General features: G+C 34.3%; 1 protein-coding gene across 1 annotated transcript in view; it reads right to left on the reverse strand.

Moving 5' to 3' along the window:
• Positions 1 to 7: 7 nt before the first annotated feature.
• LOC128551919 (uncharacterized) overlaps positions 8 to 17,470 on the reverse strand; it is a gene marked incomplete at its 3' end in the record, with an annotated part of 41,185 nt that continues 23,722 nt past the window's right edge. The window contains exon 13 of the mRNA XM_053532874.1: positions 8 to 1,383. Coding sequence (XP_053388849.1) covers positions 8 to 1,383 — 1,376 coding nt within the window. The remainder of the gene's footprint in view (positions 1,384 to 17,470) is intronic.

A 17,470-nucleotide genomic window follows, 5' to 3' on the forward strand; every position in this document is an offset into this window, starting at 1 on the left:
GATCTACACGGATTTTCTTCATCTGATGTCCAATGTTTTCGGCTTTTTTAAAGTCTCTTTCTCTCTCGCGTTTCTTCATTAGTGTTCCTAATTGCTGCGAATAGGTACTGTGGACTGGGGTCAGGATTTGTTTCCAACGACTTGGTAGACCGGCTTCCTTCATTTGCTTCATCAACGTCTCCGCTGCTTTTTTACCAAATTGGCAGCTAGTGTCGTCTTCATCAGTTTGTATTTTCCCTTTACTTGTCAAACGTTCCTGGAGTGGTTTAGTTGTATTTGACATCAGTTGAGAGTTTATATGCTTAGAAATACTCGAGACCATATCGACAACATTCTGTTCGACAATGCCTTTGTGTGTACATATTACGCGAAGACTTATTCCTTGTTTTGAACCAGCAACATCACTTTGAAACCTTTGAATTGTTTTTACTACTTCTTGTCTTAGAGGGTCCGCAATGATTAAAATTACAGAGGAATAATTCTGAAGCATATCCTTTACTTCATTTGACTTTGACAATATAGAATCTAAGTCAATGATCATAACAATAGCATCGACAATGTTTGCAACGAAAGAAAGAATTTCCACGCTAAAGTTTTCTTTTATATCTCCTCTCATATTCAGAAATGTCATAGCTTCTTGAAACCTGTCTTTTTTGTCGCCGACTGTAGGTAGCCAGAACATTTCTATTTGACCATTACTTAAAAACCTAGGGGTCATTCCAGAAGGACAGTCGATATTGAAAAATGTTTTGCCACCCTGATCGGACAGTAAACTATTTATCAATTTTGATTTTGAATAGCGGGGACGACCAAACCTTGCAAAAGCTAATATCTTGGTTGTCAATTCTAGTACATCGACATCTTTACTTTTAACTTTACTACTACTAGACAATACATTGTTTTCTATTGCTAAAGTACGCAGTGGCCAAACAGAGAGTATTGACTGGAATTCGTTTGGTGTCCAATGCTTAAAAAGAAAAGGTACTGCAATTTTGCAAAGGTATAATTTTTGAAACAATATTTGCTTTAGTAAAGGATCACAACATTGAAAAACAACTGTGAATACGTCCAGTGGACTTATATCTTGGCTTTCCACAGGTACATCCGAAATAAAGGACATAGTATTATCTAAATCTATATTGTCCTCAATACCGTCTTCATCTGATACTGTAATATCTCTGGATTCGCTGTGAGCACAAATCAATCGTTTAAGTAGCAACCAAGGAATATCAATCAAAGAAATACGCTTTTTTTCATGCTCAGTAAATTCGTTGGGATCAACTGCAATAACATCTCTCATACATATTTTGCCTGGGTACTTGTTTTCAAGGCCAATCTTTTGGAGCACTTTGCAGAATACCTTACCTTTAGTTTCCTCAAGTTCTGAAAAACAAGAACAGATGGAAATTAATGTAAGGCAATTATGTAATTAAACACACGATCTGTTTGTATAAAAACTCATGTTGCCCTTTGTAATAGAAATGTACATAGGGAATTTCGTCAAGTTTTACTTTTTCACTTTTCCAGAAACAGACATTATAGCTATTTGCACTGGTTCTGCTAATGCATTTTACGGTTAGCCGCCTAAAATCTTACTTTTTCAAAACAAGTAATTACAAACTTTCTAGTCCATTTTAATGAATTGAATGTACAATAAGAAATAATCTCGTTCATTTATTTTAAAAGAAAGAAGTTACTTTTCTTCATATTGCCAACATAGCTATAAAAAATGGCATTGGTATCAATAATGATCCCATTTAACGATTTCTATACTTTAAAAACGTCAGTGCGAAACAGGACGTGTTCTCCTCTATAGTAAAGATACAGCCATGTAGTCCGAAAGCTTGATAATCTTAATACTCGCTAGTCCGAAGGCAAGCAAGTTTGAAAATCCGTTTTTCAAAAATGAACTAACCATTACATAAACCACAAATAGGAAAGTTAAAAAACAGTGTTTGTTACAATAACAATAATCATTTGACGCTTTGTTTCAATTTTGGAAAAGCAGGCTTTTGGACTAGCGGGCCGTTACAGTGACGGACATTCCAACAAGTGGGCGAATTTGCTATGAATTTTTACTATTGGGTCTTCAGATAAGGGAACATTCAGAACCTGCGGGAAGTTAGGAATGGAACATTAGAGAGTTTGAGATTTCAAACTTCGCCTTCCCCTTCAACGTCTCTTGCGAAATTAACGTAAGAAGGTGAAGTTCGATTAAAATTCCTTGAGATTTCAAACTTTAGAATGAACCTTACTTCTTTTAACCTGCCCATTCAATTTATCTGTAATTATGATTGCTTTTCTCGTGCATTTTGATATCATTTGTCCGAAGTGCAGGACTTATACAAGCGGTTTTAGAAATGAAAATTAAATAAAAACATTTCAATTAAGGTATTAGGCCCATAATAGAGTATCTCCTTTTTGAAGAGTATTCAATTTCTACCATAAACATACTTTGACCGCTATTTTCGGGGGGGGGGGGGGGGGGGGGGGGGGGGGGGGGGGCATAGGTTCAAGCCCCACTGGGACCAATTTGTTTTCCTTATTTTTCTTTTTTTCTAGTAAGTTATTACTTCTTTCAAGACGTGTTATTGATTTATTGTATAAAAGTGGAAAATATTCATTTGATAAGCGATTTCTTGCTGTTCAAAGTGAATTTACCTCTGAAATAGAAGGGGTAGAGTTAGATATCTTTAAAAATACTGAGTTACGTTCGGTAAAAGTTCTTTATTTTGCCTTCATTCTTTAGATTACATATAGTGGAAGAAATGTGGTTAGGTTTTACTTCTGCCCCACAGTTGTTTTTGAATGAAGTGAGCAAAATTCAAAACAGACCCGCAGGATTCAACCTTAATTTTTTAATGTTGGAGATAGAATTCTGTCTCATTAAATCTGTTTTCTTGAGGGACCCTAGAAAAAATGATACTGACACTTTTATTTTTTAGTTTTAAAATGTTTACCAACAGTTTGATAATTCTTTCATAAAATAATGGTATTTGAGTTTGAGGAAATACCATAATTTACACAAAATTTATAAACAAGACGGTCATGATGACCCTGGATCGCTCACCTGAGTAATATGAGCTACATGTTTCAAATGTCAAACTGATGATTTTTAGAATTTTTTTGAAGATTTTCCGATGTACAATCAAGTTACCCCTGGGGCGGGGCCAATTTTACCCCGGGGGTCATAATTTGAACAAAGTTTGTGGAAGTCTACTAGGCAATGTTACATATCAAATATCTAAGATCTAGGCCTTCTGGTTTATTTTTAGCAAATTTATGAATATTTCACTATGTACAATCAAGTAACCCCTGGGCCTGGGTCAATTTGACCCTGGGGGGGGGGAGGTCAAGGTTTGAACAAATTTTGTAGAGGTCAACTTGGCAATGCTACATGTCAAATATCTAAGCTCTAGACGTTCTGGTTTGTTTTTAGAAACTTTTTGAAGAATTTTCTATGTAAAATCAAGTGACCCCTGGGGCGGAGTCAATTTTGACCCTGGGGGGTCAAGATTTTAATAAATTATGTAGAGGTCCACTAGGCAATGTTACAGGTCAAATATCTAAGCTCTAGGTCTTCTGGTTTATTTTTAGAAAGTTTTGAAGATTTTTCTATGTACAATCAAGTAACCCCATGGGCGGGGTCAATTTGAACCAGGAGGTCATGATATGAACAAATTTTGTAGAGATCTACTAGGCAATGCTACATGTCAAATATCTAAGCTATAGGCCTTCTGGTTTATTTTTAGAATTTTTTGAAGATTTTTCTATATAAAATCAATTGACCCCTGGGACGGAGTCAATTTTGACCCTGGGGATCAAGATTTGAATAAATTATGTAGAGGTCCACTAGGCAATGCTACATGCCAAATATCTAAGCTCTAGGCCTTCTGGTTTATTTTTTGAAAGTTTTGAAGATTTTTCTATGTACAATCAAGTAACCCAATTGGGCGGGGTCAATTTGACCCCGGGAATCATGATTTGAAGAAATTTTGTAGAGGTCTACTAGTCAATGCTATATGTGAAATATCTAAGCTGTAGGCGTTCTGGTTTATTTTTAGAAAATTTTCCTTTGTAAAAACAAGTGACCCCTGGGGCGGGGCCAATGGAGCTTTCCCATACGGCTAACAGGAAGCCTCTCGCATCATGATATCATAGGTCTAAAATTGTCTCATACTTCAAAATTACCATTTTATGTTTAAGTGTCCGGCAGGAACGGACTGATTCTATTTGGAAGTTAAAATAAAATGTTCAACCAAATGATACTGGCGCGTTATCATTCATTTTTCAAGTAAAATGACTGGCATGCCATGTGCCTCCATCCAGATTCCAGTCTTTGATGCCGAGTATGTGGACAGAGTAGATGTACAAAGACTTAAGTTTTGACTTTCGTGATATCACATCTTCGGACGTTCAAAACTTCACTTCTTACGACAAAAAGGCCCATCTGGTATAATCAATACCGCCTGAGGACACACATATGCCCTAGAAGTTAAAGTTGGAACATAATCTCAAAGTTTCTCAAAATCAGTTGATAACTTTATACTTCCAGGTTCAATTCAATGTATTTAGTTAAAATCATTAGCCAAACAAAACCTCAATATTCTTATACCTATTGATAGTGTTTCGCATCAAGTTAATTATACATATGAATAATCGAATAACTTAATAATCAGAAATCCTGAAACTAAGCTTTTTATTTCACATAGTAATAAAGCGAAGTCTTAGGCTTACTTGATATTACATGGTAAACTTTAGTAGCAACGTCTGATATAAATATGATACACGCATATCGGTGACGCTTAGCCCCAAATATATATGAGAGACGTTGAAGGTGAAGGCGAAGGTTGAAATCTCAAACTCTCTAATAACAGCAGTATTACTACACTGGAAGTTATAACAGTAACATTGGTATTACTGCTATTACTAAAGTAACTTTCAACAGCAAAAACAACAAAATAAACATAATCTCCTTGTTATTGCTGCAATTCCCGAAGTTTCTCACTAAAATGCTACATATTGCATTACTGACGTAAATCGCGCTAAGAGATGTCGGTCAAAGGAAGAAATGGTTTCGGATAAGCCTTTGTAACGAATATTTGGGGAAAAGGTAAGGGCGACTTCTGTGTTATAATGTGTTATTTAGTATCATTAAAGACGAAAATAGGTTGATATTATTGATAAGTCTGTCCATTATTTTACTTATTTGTGGCAATTGTCTTATTCGGGCGGGCCTCGAATAAGTTACTATCAATTGCAAAGTACACTTAATGTAATTTTTTCTTAGTTTTTTTGACAATTTCCTTATTGATTTTTTCTCTGTGCGAAAACGCATGTTCTTTCTTGTTATAACATCTGCAGAGAATCCTTAGTAGTTGGTAGGTGTCCGAGCCGAAATGAAAATAAACTAACGCTTTACTTGGAACAAAAAATGTAAAACGTTATTAAGCCCATTAAATGAGCAGGAGTTTCAGCGTTGTTTTTCACGTTGTCGTCATTTCTTATTAGTGTGCCAATATCGGAGGAAAATGTGACTTCTGCTGGCATTTGCTTGTTAATGCTCGGATATTAGTATAAAAGTGATCCTTAGGATCAAACAAAAAATTTATAGGGGCTGTCGCCTTCTAGGGTTTCTCATTACAGAATAATGGGGTCAAAGGTCGATCGAGTGCAGTTACAAATAAACTGTTGCTCTGTGCACTTGTTTTATTTTAGAATACCCCCCTCAGTTGGTTTGAATATTGTGTCTCAACGCCTTTAGGTATTTTGTTAATAAAACCGATAAAAATATGAAGGCAAATTATTAAATATATATCATAACATCTGCAAAAATGGCCTGCGATGGCAAACATGTTTAAAATGCTTAACATGTATGCTAATCTTTATATATGGGTAAGCTGCAGAAATATTTAAGGGTCATTTACAGGTCACAGACAGGTCATAGGTCAAAACTGAATTTTAGAAAACGTACTTCTAACGTATTAAAGATAGCAAATGGTGCGTGTATTTAAAATATGATTATAAAATGACACTTCATTTTGAGAAATATGTGCGAAAGAGAAAATATGGTGTGTTTTGAGAAAGAAGACTACGACGGAAAATGAACTATAATACATAAATATGTAAGATTATCAACTGTTATAATTTCTTTATTATCGTATATGCAACTAAGTATATTTAGCTATATAAGAACAGCGGGGTAACAAGTTCGATCCACGGGCGAGGCGTATGTTCTCCATGACGACTGGATAATAAATATATTGTCAAGAGTAATTTCGCCCTCAACCTCTGAATCATGTGGAGATGTTGGAAGTGTAGTAATGGTACAGAATCCAGATACACTTGTAACGTTAAACGACCGCCGTTACATGACTGAAATACTGGTGAAAAAAAAACGGCGCTATACCCAAAAACAAATAAACAAATCAAGTATTTATTAAATCAAAGAAAGATAATAATAGCTCTCTTAATATATTTATTTGTAACTACAGCATATAAACGTTTCTTTTCATGTTCCTTTTTACAAAAATGACGAAACTGTGTTCTGTCTTGTTTCGTGTAAACATCAGGTAAACATCAGTGGTGCGCATCAATATATAATGAGAAAGAAAACGTTATATTGTTTTTTTTTCTGAAGATCGCCCAAATTACTACAAAAATATGACTTCAATTTGTCCACGCCGTTATGGTTAATAGGATCATTTTAGTGGAATAACTAAAAGGTTGGTCATATTATATATGTACACAGTATGTGTACTAAACGCAACAGAACAGACTGTAGGATTTAAACTAGTTAATCTGTACACTATTTCTTCGATTTGCTTTATTTTTTAATGTTGATCAGACATTAATTATCATGTTTTATATACTTGTAATTAAGTACTCCAAGCACTAACACCGAAGCTGTTAATGCAATATTAGTATTATTTTATTCCTAAAATTCAGCACCATATCTATAGTCCAGCTGCTATTATTTTGGCTTTGTTTCCACACTTTTTCTTCCTCTTCAAAACGAAAGTCGAATCAGATCTTAACATTTACACATCTGAGTCTTGGTTTTATACTGGATGTCCTTGATAACATTGTGAAAACATAGTTATTATCTTGCCATTAAGACATTAGTTATTCAGTTGTTTTACAACCAGAATATATAGAAATATCAGAAATGTTGATTCAGAATTTTTATAAGAGTAAGACTTAAGCACATTCAGTGAAGTAATGAAGTCATACCTTCCGATATTTTCACTATTACTGACAGATGATGGTTCAACTTAACAAAATTATAAAATTTGTAGATTCGATAGTTGTTACTGTAACTAAAAGATATACCATGCGTCAAATAGCTTTATGCAGGATGACAAGAGCTGAAAGAACAGATATGAACTTCAAATCAATAAATTTATGATAAACAAAAGCTTGCAATTGAATATGTCAAGCTACGGCTCTTATATCGTGTGTATTGGGACTACAATAGGTTTTATTCATTTCTAATATATAGTTAAGAAGCCATTTCAGTTCATTCTAGCATTCCGCACTGATTTTGATAGACAGTATATTTACTTTTACACGATAGCGTTAGCGCACATTTGTTTCATTTTATAACATCAGATTCCATCGTGATAAATTGTAACGTTCGCTCTACCGGGCTCTTTCACCAACCACATCATGAACAGACTTAATCAAACCGACTTTGCAATTTTCTACATCATTGCGTTGTATACATCCGAAGGATGTCTATGTAATATCTATCAACAGTTAGTACAGTCGAACTTATTTAGCGAGTGAGTTCGAACGAACTCGACGGGACAAGCAAAATTTGTTCGAAATATCAGTAGAACGAGCCAATGAAATATATACATAAAACAAGATTTAGCTGACCAAAAGGTTCCTTCTAGCGCATATTAAAATTCTTTTTAAAGAATCTGTTTTAGCATCATGTTACAAATAAAACAATGATGAAAAATGTGTTTGTTAGTTTAGATTTTGCATTCTTAACTATTTGAAATATTTAAAGTTATTTCATATAATTGGAAGGTTATCCCTGTTTTTTTTTCCTAAATCAATATGGAAGGAATTTCTTAGTATTAAGGGTGAATTTAGATTCTATTAAATCACTACCACAGCCAGAACTTTTATCTCTACCTGTGTTTTATAAAAATGTGCTACAAATATGGATAGAGTTCAACAGATCTCTCCGCGACAATAGTAAAGTTGAAACTTTGATAAAATGAGACAACAGTTAATATGGGGTAACAGCTTTATTAAGCATAAAGGAAAATGTATAATATTCAAAAAGTGGATAGATCCTTATATATCTTTTGTTGATGATTTATTGTCAGAGAAAGGTGAACTTGACTTCAACTTCTTCTCAGTGTTGTTATATTTTCTGGTCCTTCGGGATCATTGATTTCAATTCATTTAGATTTGAAGATTGAATACTGCTTAAGCCGGTGCTAGGAGGCGTGGGCAGTGTTGCATTACTTCATTACTGCTCATGAACAGACTCGATCAAACCGAGTCTGCAATTTTCACTGCTTGCATTGTTCTCGGTGCTTCCGAGGGATCTATTTTCCAGATTTTATTGATATAAATCGAATACTCAATAGTCTCAAGGTAAAAATAACTGGATATCAGAAATAAACATTTCGAAAAACGCATTTCCCAAGGAAGGGAAAATCATTTTAAAATCAAAAGACTCTTATCTGACTAAAGTTAGAACAAATTTAACCTTTCCCGATGTAGAAAGGAAACCATTTACCGAAGTTACCAACAGGGATATATACATGGTACTTATTAGTAAGAAAATGGAATCACCGTATATTTATAGGTATTGGGAAATACAGCTTGGTTATCAAATAAATTGGAATGCATTTTACTATTTTTTAAACAAAATTATTCTTGATAATAAAGTCAAACAGCTAAAATATAAATTAATTTATCGTATTGTTGCTACAAACTTAAATCTTTTTACTTGGAAAATGACAGATAGCCCAAACTGCCATCATTGTAATTGTATTGCAGATGGTCGTCATTTCTCCATTGAGTGTAATTATTTATCAGATTTATGGAAAATCGTTCATGAAGTACTTAGATGTGGATTAAATAAATCACTGAAACATATGAATAACATAGTAACTGGCTACAAAATTGGTTATAAAGAATACATGGATATTAATATTGTATCAGTATAATTACATACTTTATTTACAAGAAATATTTTTTAGTGAACGAAGAAAGAAATTTACCAATATGATTGAAATATTACACACTGATATATTAATTGCGGTTAAATATTTGTCAAGAAATAAAGATTATTAATTGCTATTTCTTAATAAATTTCTGACTGCAGTAGCATACTATTGCCAAAGAAATATTTAATGTAATATGTAATGCCTATCATTTTGTTTAAAAAAGATAACAGTCTTCTTTATGACTAATCTTACACATTATATGTTTTAATGTGAATGTGGATTTTGTTTTTGCTTTGTTAATAACTATGCTGTTTTATGAATAAATTTGAAAAAGAAAAAAAGTTATTTCATATAAACATCTATTTAACATAATTATTTTTTCTTCAAAGTATCGTTTTAATCATAAGCAAGTGCAGTACACTCCATGCTATCTAGAAACTAATGATGATAATGACAGTACCACTCTCTTTGTTTATACTCTGGTTACAGGGATCTGACACTTTTATTATTTTGTTAACATAGAAGCTTTTAAAACAAGTGCTCAAACCCCTTTTTGTTGCTAAGCATAACGCTCGAAATAAACTTCGTACATCTCCAGTGCCGCCACCGGCTTCGAAAAGTAGTTGAGACGTATTTTGGCATTTTGTTTGATTTAAAGTAATTATTTAAGATTAGTCCAAATAATCAGAAGACATTAGCTTTCGTCTAGTTTTTTGTAACGATTTGTCCGCGAAAAATACAACAGTTTCCAAGTTTTTAAAACATACGGCATGTTTGTTTCTATTTGTGTTCTATACTGGTCTGAGACCTAGCGTGTTGTGTACAGTGAATAGACTCAACAAATTTTTGAAGTTTTATTAATATTAATGACAATTCAGAGGTGGAGAAATAGTTAGAAAGTGAGATAAAGGACTAGTTTATGCGTAGAAGGTGGTGACTTATAAGAATAAGCTTGGTTTTTGATAGAATTGACTGTAAATTATTTCCCGCTTGAGGCGCGTGGCGGATGATTCATCGTGGGTGAAATCTGCCGTAACACTGTGCGGAAAATTTGATGTAATGTGATTTCGCGAGGAACATTTTAGCAAATAAAAACTATACCAACGGTGTGTCAAGAACTGAATAGGTAAATTTTGAAAGATTACAATATTCGCAATGGCACTAGAAAGTAGTAGATTTTGTGACAATGGCATAGAGGCCAGAGATTATGTTGACTTAGTTATGTCATCGCAGCCAGTTGCCAGGGTGAATGCCCCAACTCAGGATCTCTCCAGGAAGCGGAGACATGCATCTATGGATAATTAAGAATCTGTTAAAAAATATAAAAGTAATAGCGATACGTTAACTGACAAAAGTTTGGGACCGGACATGGAGCGACCCAACATGTTCCAAAGAAATAGCACAACTAATGCAGATTTAAATATAGACCTTCTGATTCAATTGTCTAAGGATGTGCAAAGAATACAGGATAGTATGAACATGCGTATGGATTTGCTGCAAGAGCATATTTCTGACTCCGAGAAACGCATAACTGAAAAAATTACAGACAAATTAACAAAAGTGTTCGATAAGAGAATAAGTTCTGAAACAGCAAAGTTGCGGAATGAGATAGATAGTAAGATAGGTGATGTGCAAAAGGAGGTAATGGATAATATTTCCCAAATTGCTGAGAAAATAGAAGATCTCACACGAAACCAAGTGGAATATATTCAGAATACTGACATTGAGTGTAATGTGGTGATTAGAAACCTACCATAGCATGTCTCGGAAAATCTTCAAAGAAAGGTAAATGACCTTATAGGTGAAGGTCTTCAGCTACGTGATGTGTCAGTAACCAAGGTTGTGAGGAAGGAATCATTCAACAATAAACCAGGAGTTGTGATTGCGGAATGCAAGGACGTGAATGATAAAAAGAAAATCCTTGGTGCAAAACGAAATTTAAAAGATAGTGATAGATTTAATGCAGTTTACATCTACAGTGACCAAACCAAAGAAGACAGGAAAATGGCATCTAACATGCGTGTAATTGTTAAGGCCATTAAGGAAGGAAATTCTAACATTAGTGTAAGAGGATCGCGAGTTGTTGATTCAAATAAATCTTCAGTCAGCAGTCAACATAGGGCTGGTAATGCTAACAACAATAGACAGAATGAGCAAAGTGTAAATAGAGGTCAGATTGCTGACAGTCCTCGGGGAACAAATGGGAGAAACGATAACGGAAGATCTCAGCAAAGGGGATGGCAACAACGTGGTGGTCAGCGAGGCGGTCAACGTGGCGGATACCGAAATAACCAATCAGGTGGTCAAAGACGGAGATAGATAGCTACAGGATTTTGGAACGTCAATGGATGGAATCCTGATAAGGGCTCCATTAATTTCCAATTAAGAAATGACTGTATTAATTTCCTTGATTTGGACATAATAGGCATTGCAGAAACACACCTTAAAAATAATGACACTATTTTCCTTGAAAAATATAATATGGATTTAGTTTTAAAATTCAATAGTAATTTAAAGACTCTTCTGCGAGAAGGTATTTCTAAACCCGTTTTTATGGGGATGTGGTTTACAAACTTCGTAAGATCTTGGGTCATGGTAATTTTCCAAATGTATTTGGAAAGATTATCAAACGTTTTATTAAAAGAGGTTACGACCCAACTGTTTTGAGACATACCGCATGCTTAGTGTTCAACCCGTTTACAGTTGGACACTGCGCTTCCCTCTTTGATTGCGTCTGACGGAAGAGGGGGAGGACTCTATGATGAGCAGTTTTTAAATCCTACCAGGACTGAACTGTTTTGATATTTGTCTTCGGGCCTGTTTCGTCGGGCCCTTAAGGGTGTTTCTCTTGTTGCTCTGTCTTCTGAAAAGGCATTGAGTACATACGTTTTTGGTTCTTAAGGTTTGCTTTTTATATATTTATACACGAGCATTTTTATGTTTTACATGCCATGCCTTTTTGTTTCCATTACGTGTGTTAGAGATTCACCTGGAGGGGATTACTTTTATTTACACTGTCCCATGTCTTTGGAACATGGTGGGGGTAAGAGTGAGGTTGGGTGCGCACCATAAACCGGTTTAAGCTCCCCAGTGGTGTTTTTGCCACTGACCGTTCCAAGGCGGTGCCCCACTGTGTTCCTTTGTTTGTTCGTTTTGTCCTTGTGTGTTGACTTTGTGTGCGCGCGTGTGTGTATGCTTATTGTTCGTCTTGTCCTTATGTGTTGGCTTTGAGTGTGTGTGTGTGTGTTGTTCGTTTTGTCCTGATGTGTAAGCTTTGAGTGTGTGTGTGTGTGTGTGTGTGTGTGTGTGTGTGTGAGTTTGTAAACGCTGCCAACTGGGTAATTTCGTATGAATACACACCAACGTACTGGGGATACGCCTCGAACCGGGGAATTCCCCAGTTCATTTTAACAATACCACGTTATTCCTGACCTTCAAATTAGTCATACCTCGAAATTTGAGCTGATTCTGAACGATAGAAACTTATTCCCCGGTACGCCGGTTCTGGTCATACACATATCTCACACACAATCAGAATTTTACAACGGTGTGTATCTTTCGCTATTTACTGCAGTTCCCCAGTTTACCTGTATACAACTCGTAGTACATACACACAAAGGTTTAAATTATTTTCACTAATTTAACATAATGCTTTCGTCATTATAAGCTTATGAGTGAAACGATTATGTTGATTAATTCATCAATTACCAATTAAATATCTTTTTACGTTCACAAGACAGTATTATATATTTATGTAACCGCATATCTTTTCCGGCTTATTGTGTTATGCGCTTTTATTTCTAAGTTAATGACTTGAATTGACAATACTTATGTTAAACTGAGAATATTATAATACACAGAAACACTACTCAAAATATACATTCTATATATATTCATCGCATTTAACAAACTTTCAACTTCAGGCGCGGTGCTGAAATATACTAATTCCTTTTAATTACCGTGCTGCATTTGAAAAAAATAAATGTAGTATTACCTCCAAAGATGTTCATATATTCAGCTTATAATGCAATTACCTATGTAAATTCAACAGTAATTAATACAGCAATGCCAGAGAACTTTAATACAGTTTCTTTATTTGTGAAAAAAAGAACAACAACATTTGTACATTAACTTATTGATATTATTTACTACACATCAAAGAAATGCATATGAGAATCTGACTCCTGTACGTTTAAAATACTGATTAAGAACACGTGAAAATAATACCTATATCATACAGTAGCTAACTCATTCAATTATCTTAACACAGGTTTTTCATGCTATTTTCGCGCTGATTTTGTTCAGCAATCGCAATGTGTTGAAATCTATGATGTAAAAATGTCCCAAAAGTAAAAAAGATACTAATACCTCTCAAAAACCTGTGCTGCACTTGAAAGAGAATTTGTTATGTCATTACCTCCTACGATGTTTATACATGTATAAGCAGCTGTCAACTTGTTACGCAATTATCTACGTATGTTGAAGAGTAGTGAATACTACAAAGCCGAAATAGTTTAATACAGTTTTATTTTATTAAGTATTTGTCAAATTTAGAGACCACATTAATCATAACATTAGTGCATTATCTGATTGATTTTATCTACTCCACATCAAAGAAAATGACACAAGGATCTGACTCCAATACATTCTTAAAACTGTTTAAACACCTGGAAATTATAAAGCCTAGATCATAGCTAACTCGTGCATTTACCTTAACACGGGAATTTCATGCTATTTTTGCGCGATTTTTGTTTAGCGATCGCCAAGTCTAGAAATTCATGATAGAAAAATGTTTCAGCAAAGCATAGGCTATAAAGTGTGTTGTACATGTCCGAAATAATTGTAGTTTACGACGGTTCAAATAAAATGATAATGCTGCGGCTGCACGGGTTTAGGATCATTTGGCAAAAAATATAGAAACCGTGAGACATCAATTAAACACATGGGAATCACAGCAAAACAATTCTCATGCCAAAAAAAAAAAAATAATAATAAATAAATAAAATAAAATTTGATGTTCACATAACGAACAGATATATCCTACAGAAAAATTGTCCCCAGATTCTGCAACCTGAAGCACACTATTTTAAAACTTATATCATGAATTTGCTATATTTTAATAAGCGTCTTACCTTTATAAACCTTTATAAACTGTTGCTTTTAGCATTATAAAAGTTATGAAGTTGTTACACAAAAACCATTGACGTGTAAAGTTTGAAAGCTCAAAGTCTCAGTGCGTTACTGACATACCAAGGGTAATTTTTACATTGCATGTGCTTATTAACCAAAGTGAGTTTTTTCTGTCACTGACATTCCTATCATTCTACAATAAGTATGAGTATGGTATGAGTATGACACACAATTATATCTGCGCATGATATTTTCTTCAACTTCAGGTCCGTAGAAGTTCAATTTGATCAAAACAACGTTTTAAGAAATTTTGTTTGTTGGACGGGGTGGGAACGACCTCAATCACCTGCTTATCAGTTTTGTTCATTCAGCGATATATCACACCGTGCGTTTATTGCGGTAGCATTTTATGTGGTATTTTGGGGAAATAAAGATCGAAAGTTATTGACTGACAGTGCTGATGAAAATAGAAACAATCACAGTATTCTACAAATGAGTTCCCGAGGTATTAGAAAATACAATATGTAACGCATCGTATGAATTCACAACTTATTATACATGTACTAATCGTTTGACTGAAACTTGAAAACAGAGAAATTTTATTGCGATTGAAGGATTTTATTGAATATAAAGCTTTTAAATACATAACGATATTATTCGTTGTTATATATATGGTTATTTCATACTTCACTCATGTAACTGACCGACACAAAATAAGACATTTCCCTATTCGGTGACACATAAACGCAGTATTTATTATGGGTGCAAGTATATTTATCTTTAGTTTTGACAGTGGCATACGTATGATTTACTGGTATTAACAGCATTGAGGGAAACACAAATATATAATAATCATAAAAATACTTACGATATAAATGTTTTGATTAAAACAACAATATCATGAATTTAAAATACCTATGACTGATTTCATTTTAATCTTCCTTGGTCAGAACGATTTTTACACGAGCATTCCGTTTCTGCATGTACTTTGTTTTGAAAGAGTACTGATAAACTTTGCGGTAAATTCAGCTGTTGCTTCAGTTTTCATTCTCCTACCTTTGTAATGTTTTACTTTATATACATTTTCGTGATCGAAGCTCCAGATAGTTTTGTTTGCAATTAAATCATGTTCAGTTTCTAAAGGAAAAATTGTCACAAAATTGGGAAAAAGACTTTCCGAGTGTGGGATTCGAACACACGAGCTTCACAAATTTTGAAAGATTAACTATGTAAAGTCAACGTTTTACTGAAGCCTGGTTTTCTAAAAAAGATAAAAACAAAACCTTTATATGGGAAAATAGTTTGGAAACAAAATAACTATGACTGGAAATGCTGTAAGTCTTTTTTTAATACTGATTGCTATTTTCCCGGGCAAGAAATAACGATTTTCATGCAAAAGTCAGGGACTGCGAGTCATTGCGGAGTTTGAATTAAGATTCCCCGATTTTTATTTCCTGTTTCCGCATATCGAACCTAAAATTTTACTTTGCATTTAAATAAGCGCAAAATTCTTTTTTCTAAGAAAATCAAGTTTTCGTTAACCTGTTATCGGAGAGAAAGGCGCAAATAAAAATAAATGCTTTGTTTCTGTCATTCTTCCTGATTTAGAGTCATGTGTTTGCCTCAGTTCTATCTTATTCAAATTAATTACCTACTACTATTGTTTTCGTCTCAAGCCTGAGTCATGAGTTGATATCCTACTCTGGGAACGTCATTTTTGTAATGCCTTATCTTTTAGAAACTTATCATTATTAAATAGCAAACGGTACTATAGTTTAAATCATGATAATGTATACAATGTATATATAATAATACACAGATTACATGTAGGAACACAACAACTAAAAAATATACTGAATATTACGCCGATTGGGAGATTATCCAAATAAGTTGTCTGCGTTTTTGTTGTATGCATGATTTCGTTATTCCGAATGGTTTTTAAAGGAACCACATATGTTTGACTGTTAATTCTGTCTTTTGAACGAGTAGAATTGAAGGAAAAATAAACTGTCTGCTTAGCACAGATTCAAGGGCGGATCCAGGGATTGGGGAATTTTTTCTCGCTCGCTACGCTTGCATAGGTAATTCATCATTTGTTCTGGGTGAAAATATAAATATGCATTTTGTCTCGCTCTCTATGCTCGCATAGGCAATTTGTCTTTTGTTTGGGTAAAACAATGCATTTTTTCTTGCTCGCTACGCTCGCACAATAAAAATCCGACAAGTTTGCATGAGCTCCTATAAAGCTTTTTATTTTACGTTAATAAACTTTAGTAACCCCTCCCCATAAAAATCCTCAGAAATCGGGCTTAGAAATTCCATTCCGAGATACTTAAGCAAGAATAAGTCTGACGAGTCATTAAAACATGGACTATACGTAGCATGTTATTTGGGTTGATTTTATCATAAAACCTGTCCTTTTTCAATACCAAAAACAGCACTTCAGAACGCCAAGAATGCACCAGATGGATCTATTGTTTTCAAAATGTTCCGGTGGGGTGGGGTGGGATGGGGAGGGGGAGATGGGGACATGCCCACGGACCCTCCTAGTTGTTCTACTACAAATATTTTGCACCCCTTACACCAAATCCTGTATCCGCCCTGAGATTTGTGAATGCCTAATTAATTTTTTTAGTTAAAACATAAAGAAGGAACTAAAACATACACTATTACTTATTCTTGCAAACCAGATGGGGATTTCCGGTATATTTACCGGTGCTGGAAAAGTCCATCTTACACCCCGGTGTGGTGTAAGATGACTCTCGTGCTGTAAATGACGTGTAAGAACTACATATATGTAAAAGATTTGTGTAGTATTTTATATTCTATTTAAAAAACGGAATGAAAATTCAATACCTTGACAGTTCCTATTGGTTCCTCATAGTATATTTCTCGATTCAAATCACGTTATTTTATCAAAAATTCATAACGTTACGCTGCAACTGGTAAAACAAAACCAGAATTAAACATTGTTGTTTGTTTTAAACGTCATGACGTCTTTCCTGTTTACGGACGTTGGTTTCCCGCGCTTTGTTTAAATACACTGCCATAAGAAATAGTTCTAAAAAAGAAAGCTGTTCAATTGATTTTATTTTTATTATTATTTCTTGAAACCGGTATGCAAGAAAAAGATTCTACCACTGGTT

This window comes from Mercenaria mercenaria, unplaced genomic scaffold (genome assembly GCF_021730395.1).
Source record: "Mercenaria mercenaria strain notata unplaced genomic scaffold, MADL_Memer_1 contig_1837, whole genome shotgun sequence".
NCBI lineage: Eukaryota > Metazoa > Mollusca > Bivalvia > Venerida > Veneridae > Mercenaria > Mercenaria mercenaria.